The sequence below is a fragment of the Silurus meridionalis genome, chromosome 27 (genome assembly GCF_014805685.1).
Source record: "Silurus meridionalis isolate SWU-2019-XX chromosome 27, ASM1480568v1, whole genome shotgun sequence".
Lineage (NCBI taxonomy): Eukaryota > Metazoa > Chordata > Actinopteri > Siluriformes > Siluridae > Silurus > Silurus meridionalis.
The window spans coordinates 13632148-13648578 of record NC_060910.1 but is presented as its reverse complement, the minus strand read 5'-3'; the positions used below and the strand labels follow the sequence as shown (position 1 = coordinate 13648578).

General features: G+C 39.4%; 2 protein-coding genes across 2 annotated transcripts in view; one reads left to right on the top strand and one right to left on the bottom strand.

The window, feature by feature from the left end:
• The window catches only part of whrnb (whirlin b), an 87784-nt gene extending 83601 nt beyond the window's left edge, over window positions 1–4183 (top strand). The window contains exon 12 of the mRNA XM_046842118.1: window positions 1416–4183. Within this exon, the coding sequence (XP_046698074.1) occupies window positions 1416–1598 (183 nt within the window). The 3' untranslated portion in view covers window positions 1599–4183. The remainder of the gene's footprint in view (window positions 1–1415) is intronic.
• A 448-nt stretch (window positions 4184–4631) lies between these two features.
• The window catches only part of stxbp1b (syntaxin binding protein 1b), a 29879-nt gene continuing 18079 nt past the window's right edge, over window positions 4632–16431 (bottom strand). The window contains exons 14-19 of the mRNA XM_046842067.1: window positions 13783–13921; window positions 13588–13697; window positions 13144–13245; window positions 12947–13032; window positions 12709–12863; window positions 4632–6556 (exon numbers count right to left, since the gene is read on the bottom strand). Of these exons, the coding sequence (XP_046698023.1) occupies window positions 6438–6556; window positions 12709–12863; window positions 12947–13032; window positions 13144–13245; window positions 13588–13697; window positions 13783–13921 (711 nt within the window). The 3' untranslated portion in view covers window positions 4632–6437. The remainder of the gene's footprint in view (window positions 6557–12708; window positions 12864–12946; window positions 13033–13143; window positions 13246–13587; window positions 13698–13782; window positions 13922–16431) is intronic.

Below are 16431 nucleotides of genomic sequence, written 5' to 3'. Positions count from 1 at the left end.
TGAACCTAAGGTGTATGACACTGGTAGCTTAGTGCTTCTGGAAAGGGCCACCCTTCGATCAATAGATATAAGATATGGACCAATATACCCTGACTATATTAGGGTTACCAGAAACTACCCCCTTTGGGTGGTGTGCACAGAGACGTGCCTGATGATCGAGACCTCACCAATCGTAAGATGAAAGGTTTGGGTCAAGTGCAATGCTATTGAAGACAGTCTAATGGCTAATTCTTTATTTGATTGATTAAAAATGAGCTTATATTCAATCCTTAGTAATAGTAAAGGAGTTTAATTTATGTTTAAACACAATTACAAATGTATTTTTAATGCTGAACAAATCATCTAGTACATTAAATGACAACAACTAATTTTTTTACCGACTCTGTAAAACGGGTGCACACACTTTTTCAGCATGTGAGCTACTTATAAAATGTCCAAGTCAAAATTATCGACCTATTTTAAAAATGCATAAATAAATATCAATTTTTTTTAATGTCATGCAATCTACCCACAATACCTTTGCGATTGACCGGTAGATGGCGATCAACATATTAGGCAACCCTGCTGTAATAGATTTGAAGGGGTTCTGGCAGCAGTTAGGGGGTCTTTAATTTTTGTGCAGGAAATGAGTAGTTCATTATGGGACTACAGGGATGGCATTATGAGTTCACTACCCCTCAGCCCTGCACAGCTAATGAGTGCTGATGAGAGAACAGAGGTGCAGCCATGAAGTTGTCAGGACTGGCCTAGGTCCAACCATCTGTCCACATCTCTCTCTCTCTCTCTCTCTCTCTCTCTCTCTCTCTCTCTCTCTCTCTCTCTCTCTCTCTCTCTCTCTCTTATTCCCTTCCTCTGTCTTTCTGCTTGGCTCTGCTTCTTAGTAGCAGATTGAAGCTTTTTGTCTACTTTGACACAAGGCTGGCTAATGACTTCTCAATACAAAGTGCCACATCAGGTCCACATTTTTCCAGTATGTCCTTTAAAAAAGAAAAAAAAAAAGAAAAAAAAAATCCAGTTCAGTTCCTTCAGTTAAATTTTATTGTGTTTATTTGCCATACAAACAGTGAGTCCAGTATTTCTGCATATGCAAATAGAAAATGCAAAATATAAAACTAGAAGAGTAAAGTAACTATTCTGAATTTGAATAAACAAGTAAATAAATGTTAAATAAAATAATTGTATAAAATAATTGTAACTAATAATGACAATAATAAGAATAATAAACATGTAAATGTTGTTATCTATGTCTATCAAAACAGAGTTTAAAATAAAAGTCTAATTTGTAAACTTGAAAATGTTATAGAAACTGAATGTTTAATAGATCGAACCTTTAAAAATATTTATATTTACCATAAAAAACAGACCTTATATAAAAATGTATTATATTATTCTCTCTTTCTTTCTCTCTTTCACAGAAAGGGGGCTCCGCTCATCTATGTGGGCTATTGCGGGTTGGTCAGGTGATCTTGGAGGTAAACGGCATGTCTCTCAAAGGCATGGAGCATCGAGATGCTGCACGCGTCATTGCCGAGGCCTTTAAGACCAAAGAGAAGGAATACATTGACTTCCTGATTGCTGACTTTAATGTTGCCCTATAAAAGTTGACAGAAACATTACAAAAAGTTAAGCAGACTTTGCACCCTAATGAATACGGACACGAGTGGACTATAAGGACGTGTACAGGAGGACATTGCCAAGCAGGAGTCTTACAAGTTAAAAATATCCTTCATCGTACCTGATCACATTGCCTGCTTATTATCCAGACTTTTTTACGGCCACAGAAATGAGGTTCTGCTTTGCTTTCATTCTGTATTTGTGTCCCATCAGACATCCAGGATTTGTGCGCATTTATGAGGAAGCTCAGGTTTTAGGTTGATTATTAAAATCAATTTTGTGAAGCAGCAGGAAAATTAAAGCTTGAAGTGACTCGTCTCTGCCCCGTGCTCAAGGACATCCCTGTGCAGACCAGAGATAGATGGAAAGGGCTAATGGATAGTGCTTAAAATCCACTTTGTCTGAGTATGAGCAATATGGGTGGCTGGTGGCTTGCCCTCATTTCCCTCTCTGTCCCATATTTTAAATAATGATGGTGAGTTTATCGCACTTTGGATGCTGCTGTTTGAATGGCAAAACAAAGCTAGGAGGAAGAAAAGCTGAGGACTGTTAGTTTGAAAATCATTTCTCATGCAGCCCCAATGAATAGTCAGATGCACAAATCACATATCATCACCCAATACTTAGTAGTGATTCATTTAGGATAAATATGTAATATACATGCTTAAAGGAGCATTTTGTAATGTTTAGAGCCCCCTGCTGTCTGTGAGGTGAACTGCAATTGCAATGTAAACACTGACCTTCACATTTACATTGATATAAATTGGCAGACGCCCTTCTGCTGTGGCTGGAGGCAGGACTTATTTCTGGGCCAGATTATAGTTAAAATTCAGAAACTTAAGAAATTATCCCTATCTATTGTATAATAACTTTGGATAATGATATTTCCTGAGGTTGCTTTAAAATTATTTGATTATTAAAAGTCTAAAAACACTTTTGAACATTATAAACTGGAATATAAACATTATAAACCCCTCTGTGAAATAGACAGCTTAGTTTATTGTTTAAAAAATAGAGAATGTGTAAACTTCATTTACAGCAAGTCAAGAAACATTTACATTTTTTTGCCATTTGGCAGATGCCCTTATCCAGAGCGAATTATATTTTTTGCTTTTTTTTTATCCAACTGAGCAGTTGACGGTTAGGGGCCTTTCTCAAGGAACCAGCAACGGCAGCTTGGCAGTGCTGGACCTTGAACCCACAACCTTCCGATCAGCCCCAAAGCCTTAACCACTGTGGTACCAATTCCCCCCAGAAATGATAACTTCTATAACATTTCCCTCATTGTCTCAACCTCGGAAACAATAAAAGAATGTTGAGCAATTTTTTAAAGTGCTTAGAAACGTATATTTAAATCATTTAAATAATACACAGACGTACACTCAGTAGTACAATATCACGCTGTTGAGTTTTATCCTCAGTAAAGCAGCACTATGGGCAGTATTTATGCGCACTGTCTCATTCTGGGAGGTGAAAAATCATGTTTTAAAGCTTTATGAGGACGTTTCCAAAAGATCCAGTGTATCAATAGTTGTATGAGTTAGTGAAGGAAGACAAGACAATATTGTTTTGGTGAGAACTGGGCAGTGGTGTAATGAGAGCATTTTATAGTCTTCAGTATTAAGGTGACAACTTTGCAATTCCATAAAGACACAAGCAAACAACAAAACTGTTAAGTTAAAAAAGCCCTGGTGGTCCTCCAATAGTTATAGAATGATCCTAGAAACCTTCTATTTTCATTTGCAAATTATATATTAATATTTTGCCAGTGCACATGCCCCAGATACAGGGCTGATCAGTAAATACATAGAAGGAATTATAACAAGAGGAAGCATTTGGAGTGCGATTCAGAACTTGTTTTCTCACTCTATTTTCCTCTTACCCTTTCTTGCCCCTGCTCTCGTTTATCTCTAACAATCATTAATTAGCCTCAAAGGCTTTGCCATGCTGCTCAAACTAATGACAGATCTATTTTTAGAATGGTTTCGGATGAGAATAGGATTATTGAGATATTTCTATCAGTATTTTTGACATCAGATGATATAAATCCATTTAGAATAATGGTTTAGTTTTGTTGATTATAAATGCAGGTCATATTCCCTAAATAGCCCTATATTTACATGCAGAGCATTACAGAATGTGTCTATGTATATTTAACAACTTTTGTTTTTACCGGTGTGATATCATGGTATGATATCCTGATTTCAATAGCTTTATTGAAACATGATCCTGTTGATGGATGTAATTAACACTTTATCTAATAGAGTAGAAGAGTCTCATCATGCACACAGTGATCTATTAAATAGATGATCTGCTGAGTTATTATTTTTTTTGCAACGTTTCACTTAAACTTAAAAGAAGGTGAGTACAATATTTAATTCACTGCTCAGCACTGTTTGTGGGATGCAGGTAATATTATAACTGGTTTGGCTTTAAGAATATTAGGCTTTAGTTTCCGATCCAGCGACGCAGTAATAGGTGTGCAGTTAGATTCAATATTCTACTGTTGCTTGAAATGTTTATGAATTATGGCACTTTGCAAACATGAATTAAAGTATTTAATACCTAACTGTGATATTTGTTTATTTTATGGTTGTAATGATGATGATGATTGAAGCCCAGAATGTTAACTCTTAATGGACTGCCATATTCCCACCCCATGCTCAGGATAGGTTCTGTTCCACTGAACCCCTGGCATAGAGTGAGGTATAGGGTTTTGGCGCCCCCCCGTGGTTAAATGTAAATCTAGCACAGCACTTATTGTTAGGACCCCAAACCTCTTCCCAAACCCCAACTGTAATCCAAAGAGTGGCTTGTCTTGCAAAACCCCTCAATTTAGAAAACCCAAATCTTATCTTAAATCTGAACTAGCTCAAAACCATTTAGATCTTTTTTTAAAACAAAGCTTACAATTTTTTAAAATCTTTCTGGGGAAAAAAAGCATTTATTTTATGGTTTCCATCATGTATTCTTCTCCTCATGGGTACATTGACTGCTTACAAACAAATGAAAACGTATCCACACAGACACGCATCTTTTATTAGTATGTATAATTACCACATTGCTTACAGAAGACTAAACTGTATTTGTCTACAGATAAAATGTGCACTTGAACCCACTATGCACATTTTTGGGCAAAAAAAAAGAATACTTACAATATCAACAGAAGTGGGAGAATAGATCATGTGACAAACATTTGAGGAAGAAAGCAATACTTGAGCAAATATGAAGCAAGCGTTCACAAAACACAATCACAGATTATGAATAATGTGTTAGAATTTACACAGACTATAGAAACACAATTATTTAATAGCGTCACAAAATATACAAGACAGTAACTGGAAACCACGTGATCACAATCCTGAATCTGAAACATGGTAATAAAAGAAATAAGATACACTTTTAAAATAACTTAAGATGTATTCTAGGAACTAATAATACAATTCTGTTAATATTACTTTAAATCATATATTGTTACAAATGTGAGTTCCCTAATAGTTTTTATGTTTTTTACATTTTTTTTTTTATATATATTCTGGCTCATGTCATTTTAATTCCAAACTATTCTATAACCTACATAATTTGACAGAGCTAAACATCCACTGTATTTGTGTTACTCATCTACTCAGTACCTCACTGACCCACAGTTGCTCACCTCATCACAGTTATACTGTGTCTAGCTGAATTGTCCTATTTGATAAAAGTGGAGGTAGTGCTGATTCATGCTACAGTTACGCAACTTTAAGCAAACATCAATTGCCAGAGCTAAACTCATCTGTTTATCTTTAAGAGCTCTTTTTTTTTTTTTACATACCTAGCCATATTACAGATCGCTTTATTAAATGATTAGATATAAACCTCCAGCAGGAGGGTGCGAGGTTGAGTTATTAAAATATTAAGCATGATTGAACGATTGAGTATTTGCAGCTCGCTATCTTTAAATACATAATACATCAAGGATTTTGAAGTCAGACCTGATAATCAGAGCAAGCAGGAATAGAAACAGCTCTTTGGTGTTCTAAAAAACCAAATCTATCCAAAAATAAAAGAAATTTAAAAAAATCACCATTTTGAGCAGATGTTGTATTTTATTCTAAACTGAAATGACTGTGAAATATTTTAATTAACATGAATATAAGATTATTTATTATTTAGGGTACGTCCTGAGCAGGGAGTTAGTCTATAGATTGGACATTATACCTGTTGTCCACTGACATAGTGGTGGTGCGTGTTGGAGTATTTTTATCCACCCTTTCTAATGTCTATTCATGCTGTGTGGGCTTTTATATTTGTATTATTTAATTTACATTTTCATTTACTTTTATGTTGATTATGTTGAGGTGCACTGAGGTGAATGTTGCGTTCAACCCTTAACACCAAATTCAGTACATGGCTGTACAGAGCATCAACAGAAAACAAAATAGTATTTTTTTTTTTTAATTATACAGTATATATGAGTGTTCGCCTTAAATCAATCAACATACAGCTATATTTGCTTGTTAAATCTGCAACATTTACTAAACAATTAGCTGTTTTGAGATAAATACATCATTAATCACATTTAGCTGACTATGTAATAATGTTTTTTAAAAGAAAGACATGCAATAATGATTTACACTTCTTTAATGTTTTAGCTGACTGAACAGAATTACTGGAGTGTGATGCAACTATGCTTTTGTCTATGTAGTCTATTCAGGATTCTTTACTTGCATGTAAAATTTGCCTCAAACACAAGCTTCCAAATCTTAAAATTTCATGCTAATACTTTCATCAATGGCATTAGCGTCACACACTCCACTGCTTCTGAGGGGCAGACATTTGGCTTATGATGTATCTGAGTCTTCAGCAGTAACCTTGTCCTCTGGAGCTGTGTTAGGGTCCAGGAAGTCCGGGTGCTGCAGGTCCTTTAAGAACTTATTGGGGGTGATGGTGTGCGTAGAACCTGTAAAAACAGAAAGGTTGCTTTATGCTTAAACTCTGTGGCAGGCAGTGCATTTCACACCTAGGCCTTTAGTGGTGTTCTACCTGAATCAGTCCACCTTTTAATACCATCACTATGAAGCCACAGCTATAGAAAGGTATTTCATTCAATGAGAATGAATGCTTTTACTAAAGCAAGTGACCCAGTAAGCTAAGTCTCCATTCACTGCAGCCACAGCTGTGCGACTTTATGTGCATTTATTTCATGCATTACCTTTTTTCCTGTGGATTTGAAATTAAGGTAAATTTAATTTGTGCAAATAAATAAATTGCAAATTCTATTGGAAAGAAAATGCAAAAATATGGTGCATGATAAGTCTTAACAATTGTTTTGAACTTTTCCAGCTTTTCTTAAAAAGCCCATTTTTTACTGTAAATGTCCAAATCAATTTCTTCTCCTCTGTCAGCCATTTTGGAATGAAGATACAGGTATTAAATCCACATGCATATATTTGAGCGTGTGCATTTTGCTACAGATCACCCTGGCAACACATGATGTAGTGATGCGGGAGTCCTACCTACCTATATACACGGCTGCTGGCAGTCCCTACCTCTTTCTCTTTCCCATGAAGATGCTTTTCGGAAGCTATCCTTAGCAGATTCTCTTAGGGGTGGTCACTAAACTGCTGAATGCAGCTGCTTCTTTTAAGGGAAATATTCAGTGTTAAGGTGAATATTTTTCTTTTGCTGTTCCTTTTTCTTTTTTGACCAGTTACAGCTGTTTTCCTTCATTTTTCCCTCACGTTAAGTTGGATAAAGAAGGATAATTGCTATATATAGAGAGGCACATTTTGGTGGTCTCGTTTATAGCGACTGCGAGCCCATCCGGTTGCATTTCGATGGGGAAAGATTCTTCTTGTCCGTGTGCATGAGGGGTCTATGATCTTATACAAAGACTCTCATCCCCTGTGCATAGTGTGTTTGGGAGTTAGACACGCACAGGCTGTGCTCGTTAATCCCGAGTGCTGTCCGCACTGTTCTTGTTTCCCGTTAAGGGTTTTGGCGTGCCGAGTATGAATCGCAGCCGCAAATAAAGGGGACCCATCCATGGACAAAGCTCAGGCACGATAAAGCTGGGGAGAGTTGATGAATGGAGTGCCTCCTGACCTTCCTCCTCTCTTAGATTCAAACTCTATGTTAGGGGACAGCAAGAGGAGGAAGAAGATAGTGAGCTGACTCATCTTTTGGAGGAAGATTTGAAGGAAGACGAGGAGGATGCAATTTTCCCTCCTAATCTTTTTCCAGGCCTGCCAGTGCTATGGGTGAAACCCCTTCCCCGATGCCAAGAGAGCTGGACCTCATTGAGATGTGTAGAAGAGCAGCTAAAAAGCTCTTTATCGACTGACCATCTCAACAAATGAGCCAGGGTGCAGAGAGGGATTTATATAATGGGAAGAGGCTGCCATTGTGCACTTTTCCAGTTAAGCAGCTGATAACAGCCGTCCCTGAATTTGTTGCAGAAATCCGGCGAAATGCACCAGTTCGTCCAGTGCCCAAGATGTTGCTTCTCCCCTCTACACCAGCGGGGTTATGGACATGATTAAAAAGTCAAACCAAAACACAAAAAGACATCTGAATCAGGGTTGCAACCCCGAGCTCCGCCGCTAGATGGCACCATCGCGCTATCTGTAAACGGAAGCTGCAGCAGCCCGCTCTCTGCTTGCACGGAGAGGTGGCGCGCATGTGCAGTACACCTTTGTTTATTGTCCACAATAAAACTAGGGTATTGCCTGCAATTTGCTGGAAGGTCTCCTCTCTTCAACGGTGTGTTATGGTCAACGGCGGTAGAGGAATCAACTCCGAATTTAGAGCACGAAATAACCTCCTTATTGAGCAAAAGAGTAATTTGTGTGGTACCGCAGGAGTACAGCCAGCACAGATTTTATTCCCGGTACTTTGTTGTTCCCAAAAGAGGGGCGGTCTCCTTCCCATTCTGGATTTACGGAACCTCAACAAACACAAAATCCCCCATATATCACAGTGGTTACGTTCCAAAACCAAAGCGATATTGTTTCCTGCAGAGGGATGATAAGTGGGAAAATCAAATAAGAAAGGTCAGGCAGACTAGTACACCTACCCCTTCTAGGTTGCATAACTTCACCACAGCTACCCCCTAAATTCCCTCTATACACCATCTTAGCTCGTAACCTGCCTATTCCCTGGCCTGTGTTCCAACTTCCACTAGCTTGAGTAATACCTACACCATAAGTCAACCTACACAGACCCATGCACCCACCACCGTACCTTCTCACATTGTGCATAGTGCTTCCTCATTCTGTGTGAGACCTCCTATACGACTAGACTTTCCCTCCTATTGTGACATATGGTTTCATTAACTTCATTAAACAGTGTGTGAACCTTTTAGACATTCAGCCCTTACGAAATGCTGAGTTTGTGGGCACCTTGAGCACTGTGTTGAAGGGACCCACACTGAGCTGGTGGAAGGGGAGAGAGCCAAAATCCATGATTGTAGGACGTTTAAGGAAGCATTCCTGTCAGCTTTTCTCTCAAATGACTACCTGGCAGAGGGTAAGGACAAGTCATGGTACAGCAGCCAGAACAAACATTAAGGGATTTTTTCTACGATTATCATGCCCTCTGCTTAAAATGGAAGGCAGAGATTACCAAGGGGGAGGTGATCAAACCCAAGGTTGCAGGATGCCTAAGAGGGACAGAAACCACTGTCGAAAAACTTGTGATGTGGGCTCCCAGACTACTGGCAAAAGTGGGAAAGTTGAAACCTAAAAAAGGTTCTAACAAACTGGAAGCTGTGGTCCCAAAGACTTAGCGGGGATGTCACTCACACATCCTTATGACTTTAAACCACATTCACCCTTCCTTTTCCAGATGCCACTGAAGGTTGCTTATTAAAAGAAATAAGGGCAATTGTTGACAGTTCCTTCACCTTGATGCAGCACAGGGTCTGGAAGTAACTAGTAGATGTAATAGTCTATGGACACCCTAAAGAACAGCAGTAACAGTTTTTTATGGCAGATGGTAAGTAAGTGCATGTCTCCCAAGTTCAAGGCCCAGAAACAGTATGATTGGCACAGCTCTAGATGGACAGTAGTCACCCACATCCTTAAGGATGCTAACCTGACCTTTCCCATCCTCATGGGATTGGATTTTGTTATGAAGACTGCTGCAGTACTGGATTTGGCTAAAAACATGTATGGCCTACCAATCAGGCGGGGATATCAGTACCACCCATTTTTCTCTGATCAAGGGACACAAACACTGGCAAATGATACCCTTCAACCAGATTCAATAGTGACTCTGTATTATGTCCTACCACCTGAACCAGCACTTCCATGCATGACCACGCTGAAGAAGGCCTATGAGTTTCTCCACCCTGGATGAAGTACTGGTGAACAGCAGGGTGTACAGTGTGTCACCTTTGAAAAATAATATTATTTAAGAACATGTGGACAAGATGGCATTGTAGAGCACTCCTCATCTTCCTGGTCATCTCCTGTGGTTCTCGTGCCAAAACCAGACCACTCCTTCTGGTTTTGTGTCGACTAAAGGAAGCTGAACAGCAAGACAATACCAGATGCTATCTGCAGTATGTATGTAGTTCATACTACATGATATCTTGGAATCCTTGGAAGGCGCCTCCTGGTTCACGACATTCTGGCTACAATCTGGCTACTGGCAAGTTAAGGTAGAAGAGGAGAGCAAGCAATAGATGGCTTTCATCACCACCAAAGGCCTTTCAAAATGCATTTCAATTCAGGAAAATACTAGATTACAGATTCTTGAACGCAACTTCCCAACGACTGATGGAATGGGTGCTGAACGGGCTATAAAAGATCTGTTTCTTTTACATCGGCAACATAATATACCTCCAGACATGAAAGCAACATTCTAGAGACATCAGTGTGGTACTGCAGAAGTTTACCCAAGCTAACCTCACCCTTAAAATGAAGAAATGCCACTTATTCAAGCAACAGCTACAGTTGCTGTGCCACATTGTCTCCCAGAAATGGATCGACATAAATGCAGACAAGACCCAGCTGGTATCAGACTACCCAGTGCCAACAGATTTGCAGTTCTTACACTGCTCCTTAGGGTTGTCTGGATGGTACTATAAATTAATTCTGTGTTTTGCCAACCTGGCAGCACCTCTGAACCACCTGAAAAAGAAGGGGGTTAAATAGGAATGGACAGTTGAATGTCAAGCCAGCCTCGTAGCTTTAAAGGCAGTCTTACCACACCCCCCAGTACTCGCACATCCAAACCTTTCCAGGCCGACATTAATGCCAGTGAGCTGGGGTCAGAAGCCATTCTGACCTAGCAATCTGATTAAAGAGAGAAGGTGATTGCATATGCGTCATGGACACTAAAAGGGGCTGAGCTTAATTACTCAACCTGAGAAAAGGAATGTCTGTTGGTGGTCTGGGCTGTAGAAAAGTGGAGGCATTTCCTAGAGGGAGTGGAGTTCAAGGTCTTACTGACCATGCAGCACTGACCTGGATATTCACCTGCCTGAAATCATCCTCAAGGCTCACAAGGTGGACCCTGCAGGTGCAACAATTCCACTTCAAGGTGTGCTTCCGGAAGGGATGTCTCACCATCGGACCTGATTCTTTGTTGAGGGCAGTCAAATTTTTGTCATCCACCATCTTCAAACTGACCTTCCCCATTATTTGGCTGAGATTGCCCAAGCTCAAGACAGAAATGACACAGAAAGACCATTAAAAACCAAACTGAAACACCAACAAAACACTATGTGACCGGATCAGCTTTGATGTCAACCAAGGAGTACTCCATCGTAAGCATCCGCTAAAAGATCAAGGTGGAGAAATACCAACTCAAAGTTCCACTAACCTTGATCCAAAAATTCCTTCACTATTTCCATACCAGCCCCTTGGGGGGCCATCTTGGATGGCTGAAGACCCCGCTAAGGGTTTTGGAGGTAGCCTGGTGGCCGACGGTGTGAAAGGATGTCTGGTAGTATTCGAAACTGTGTACTACATGTCAAAAATATTAGCATGACAACACCAAGCTTTCAGGTTGCATGCAGTCCACGGTGGTGCCAGAGACAGGACACACTGTGGGACTTGACCTCAGGGGACCCTTTCCCACCAGTAAAAGGTGAAACACCTACCTGCTGGTGATTGTGGACATCTTTACTAAGTGGGAGGTGATGTTTTCTCAGAACATGACAGAAAAGCTCAGACAGTTATAAGGATCCTTAAGGAGGAAATCTTTACCAGATGGGGTACACTCAAGTATCTGGTCTCTGACCGTGACCCCCAGTTTACATAACGGCTACTGAAAGATTTCTGCAAAAACTGGGGAGTAATCCAAAAACTTACCACAATTTATCATCTACAGACCAACCAGAGGTCATGATGGCTTCCTATGTGGGAGATCAGCATAATACTTGGGACCAGTGGATCCCTGAGTTCAAGTTTGCCATAAATACAGCTCAGCATGAGACAACAGGGAGAACACCAACCAAAGTCCTTACCAGCAGACTCCTTAAGGGACCACTGGAAAAGTTTATACACGACAAACAAAAAGAGATAACAAAGCGCAGATTGGAGATGCATCAGGCAAGACAAGCTTAAGATGTCCATTGGAACATGCTTTAAAGATACTTTTTCCTTTCCTTTGGATTAGTGCTCAGAAGGACACCTTCAGCAAACTTCTTCACTAGGCAGAGATTAGATCTGCTCACTTTTGAACCTTGAGAGGGGTGGGACGGGTCCAAGGGACTGTGGGTTTATAAATACTTTCTAAAGAGACTATTTGAGATGAGAAAGACTGAAGTGAGGTTGATCTACATATTTGGTTACCAGGATTGTTTGATTTATTTTGTATAATAGATGGTGCATTTGTTGGAAGGTATGTCTAGTTCCTGTGATTATTTTTTTGTTTGTATAACTGCTGTTAAACTTGTAGCACAAGTTTCAACCTAAACTTACAGATGTGAGCACTTGTGAAATGTAAAGATTTAAAAAGATCCACCGTTATGCTTGGTGACACAAAAGAACAGCACTTTCTCATTGCAATTTACTTTGAGTTTCATTCTTGACATTCTTTATATTCAGGGAACAAATAGAGGTCACATTCACTTGAGCACAGAGTCTCCACAGCTTATCTTACCAATAAGAGCCTCCCATTTGCCGTTGGCTTGTGTGACCTCATAGGCACTGCGCATTTCGCTGTAGGTCATGCCTCCAATGATGAAGACGATGACCCGAGGACCTGTTCGCATTTCTCCTGGGCTTTTATTCTTGTGCCAGTTTCCATAACGTGCACTAAAGTCAAGAGGTGAAACAAAGGAAACAAAAAGTGCATTTGTCTGAATGTGTTTGTGTATATGTGTGTTATCTAATCTTACCTGGTAGCTGTTGTGGTTTTGCATGAGGCTGTGCGTGTAGAAATATATGGATATTGCTTCGGATCCAGTTTGTCTTCGATAGCATCCTGTAATAATGGTTGAACAGTTTAAAATATGGGTGCTGGGAATGTTGAAAGAAAAGATGTGTTTTTTGAGTCAGGTAACAATTTGTGAAGCCACAGAACAGAAAGATGTACCTCCATGATATCTTTCACTAGAGGAGTCCATCTGGAGAGCTGGTAGGTCTGCTCGCTGATTCGCTCCTTGCGATCAGCTTTCTTCTTTCGGGTTGTGGATTGCTAATAAAAAAAGAAAAAAAAAGAAGTACTTGTGGTTAATCTTCTGTTGCTTTTTTCTGTAAAACTGTATATATAGATGGATTTATTCATTGCTGACACTAATAATCTTACATTTAGTAAAAAATGACACATCAAAGAAAGACACAGCAGGAAGTGAGAGATCTTTCAGCCCTAAGTTACCTGCTTCTAATAGATAGTCCTTCTGCATACAGTTCATATAATTACAATCCTTAGTAGATTTAAAATTTTTGCTGTTTATAAGCTTTATGTGCACACGTAGACATATCATTCCTCCTCTATGTTTAATAAAGCTCAAACAGAGTTAGAGTGATGCAGACTCACTTCTGAGATTATAGGCACTCCCATATGAGCCATGTTCGAGATGATGTCACTGTCCTCTGGAGGGATCTGCGCATGCTGAAGGAGTTTACAAAGGTTCTCCTCGGTCACACCTAACACACAAATAACCAGGTATGAGCATTAATAATGCCATTCACACAGAAAATTAAATGTACATCCTAGAAATAGGACTCTAACCATTTTTGAGAAAGATGTAGAGAAGAATGATACGGATCTTGTCAAAGATCGTGATGTTAGAGTCCAGAAGAATTGGCACAATCGCTCTCATGGGATCTTTGAGCTTCTCTCCTTCTGCATCTGCACCCATGGCCAAATCCTGTTCAAGATAAAGGGGTCAAAAAAGTCATAGTTGATGTCAAGACCCTTGTTTAGCCTTAATAAGTGCATATGAAGTTCTTTTAGAGTTCTTTTATGTAACAATTAGGACTTAATCATCCTTATTTCTCTCTCGCTGTCGCCCCTTTATTCTCCTTCTCTTTCTCCCTCTTCTTTCTTTCTCTGTCGAGTTAAACATACTCCTAAGATACCAGTGGCCAGTGCTGCTGTTCCTATTTTTACTTTTGGAACACCTTTAGATAGAGTTCTCTACAATTAAAGACCACTAGGTGCAGCTGAGTATGGTTCCACATGAACAGCCTAAAGATCCATTCTGTTATTGAGCAACTCATGAACTATGAAGATGGATTTGGGTCACAATTGATATAAACAGTCTATTACAATGGTTTAGGACTGCAGTTTGCATAATCAGTTCTATATTTAAGTGTTCATTACTGAACTAAGTATTCTCGATCCCTTGCCAACAAGCAAGTAATTAATCCTGTTCTAAAAATAATAAGCTCTTCCATTAGCACTGGTTATGTACTTAAATCTTTTAAACTGCCACTTATCAACCCCCTAATTAAGAAACCTGACCTTGACCCTTGTCAGCTGTGCAACTATAGGCCAATATCAACCAACCCTTTATCTCCAAGATTGTAGAAATGGTTGTAACATAGCAGTTATGCTCACACCTACATAGGAATAACATTTTTGAAATGTATTAGTCAGGATTAAGGCCTCATCACAGCACAGAGGCAGTGCTGGTTGAAGTGGTAAATGTCCTGCTATTGGCCTCGATTATGACAAATTATGAATTTTCTGATTGAGTAGCATTTCTGAATGGTCTTTCAGCGTTGTGTACAGCAGTTAAAGATCTTTGTGTAATTATTGACTCTAGTCTTTTTTTGAGGCTCATGTAAATAACATAACCAAGATAGCCTTCTTTCACCTTAGAAATATTGATAATATTATAAATATAATGTCGTTACAGGATGCAGAAAAACTAGTTACGTCTAGATTAGACTACTGTAATGTATTACTGTCTGGATGTTCTAGTAAGTGCATAAATAAGCTTTAGTTAGTTCACAATACAGCAGCAAGAGTCCTTACTAGATCTAGACAATATGACCACATCACCCCTGTTTTAATTAGTCTATAATGGCTTCCTATCAAATCTTGCATTTATTATAATACATTACTACTTATGTATATAGCACTTAATGGTCTTGTCTCGCAGTATCTGAGTAAACCTCTGTACCATTATGATCCCCCACGCCTACTTAGTTCAAAAGGTGCAGGCTATTCGTTGGTACCTTAAATAATGAAGAGTACAGCAGTGGGCAGATCTTTCTCTTATAAAGCCCCACAGTTATGAAACAACCTTCCAATTAGTGTTCCGGACTCAGACACAGTCTCAGTGTTGAAGTTAAGGCCGAAGACATATTTATTTAGTCAAGCCTTTGATCGTTAGATTTTTCTTAGGTAAAGGAGCAGATCTGGAGGGATCATCGATATATAGTGTTCGGTGAACTGGGATATTTGTATGCTGCCCGCCCCCTTACTCTCACATGTTCACTTAGGTTTGTTGACAGATCCCTCATGTCTGTGTTACCCTCTGGCGCTACCTTTTAGTTATGCTACCATAGCCAGTCTTGCTGGAGTCCCCAATTGACCGTGTCCTTAACATTTTACAACAATAAGGATACTTAATAATCCATCTCTCTCTCTCTCTCTCTCTCTCTCTCTCTCGCTCTCTCTTTCGAGTTAAGCATGCTCCTGAGGTACCAGTGACCACTGTTCCTGCCCCTCTCCTCAGATCTGCCCACTTCATCCCGGCCTGCCTCTGGATGGTGTTTTTTCGATTGGAGGCCACTCTGTGCAGCTGGGGATGTTGCACATTAACGGCCTGGGGATCCATGAAATTACGGAGCAACACAGAAGCTTTAAGGATTTGGATTTGTACTGTACTTAATGTCAACAGTCTGCTACACTAAGGAAAACAGTTTAAGTTTGATCACTGTACACCTCAACATAATTTTGCTGTAATAAATGGACATTCGGTGCTTTTACATTCCAACTTCATAACATCTTTATCTTTGTAAAGCTGCTTTGGGACAATGTCCATTGTTAGAAGCAGTGTGCAAATAAAACTAAATTAAATTGAATAGATTGTGTGTTATCCTGAACAGGTTCCCTGATTTGAGTTTTTGGTTCATTGCAGGAACTATGACTATTACTGGCTTTAACAAAGCATGACATACCTGCCATTGTTCTCAGTTGATCTTTTTAAACTTGTGATTCCTGCCATCTCAAGTCAAGTCAAGTGGCTTTAATTGGCCATGGTGCTCCAAAAAATAGCACAGATCTAACTAAGACTACACAGATCTACACACAGGATGACATAAAATACACCTGTGCAAACAGGCAAATAGCACAAGACAAGTATAGATTTCTTAAAAACAAGACAACAAGCACTGTACAGTAAAGGACAGTGCAGCACCAACTAGT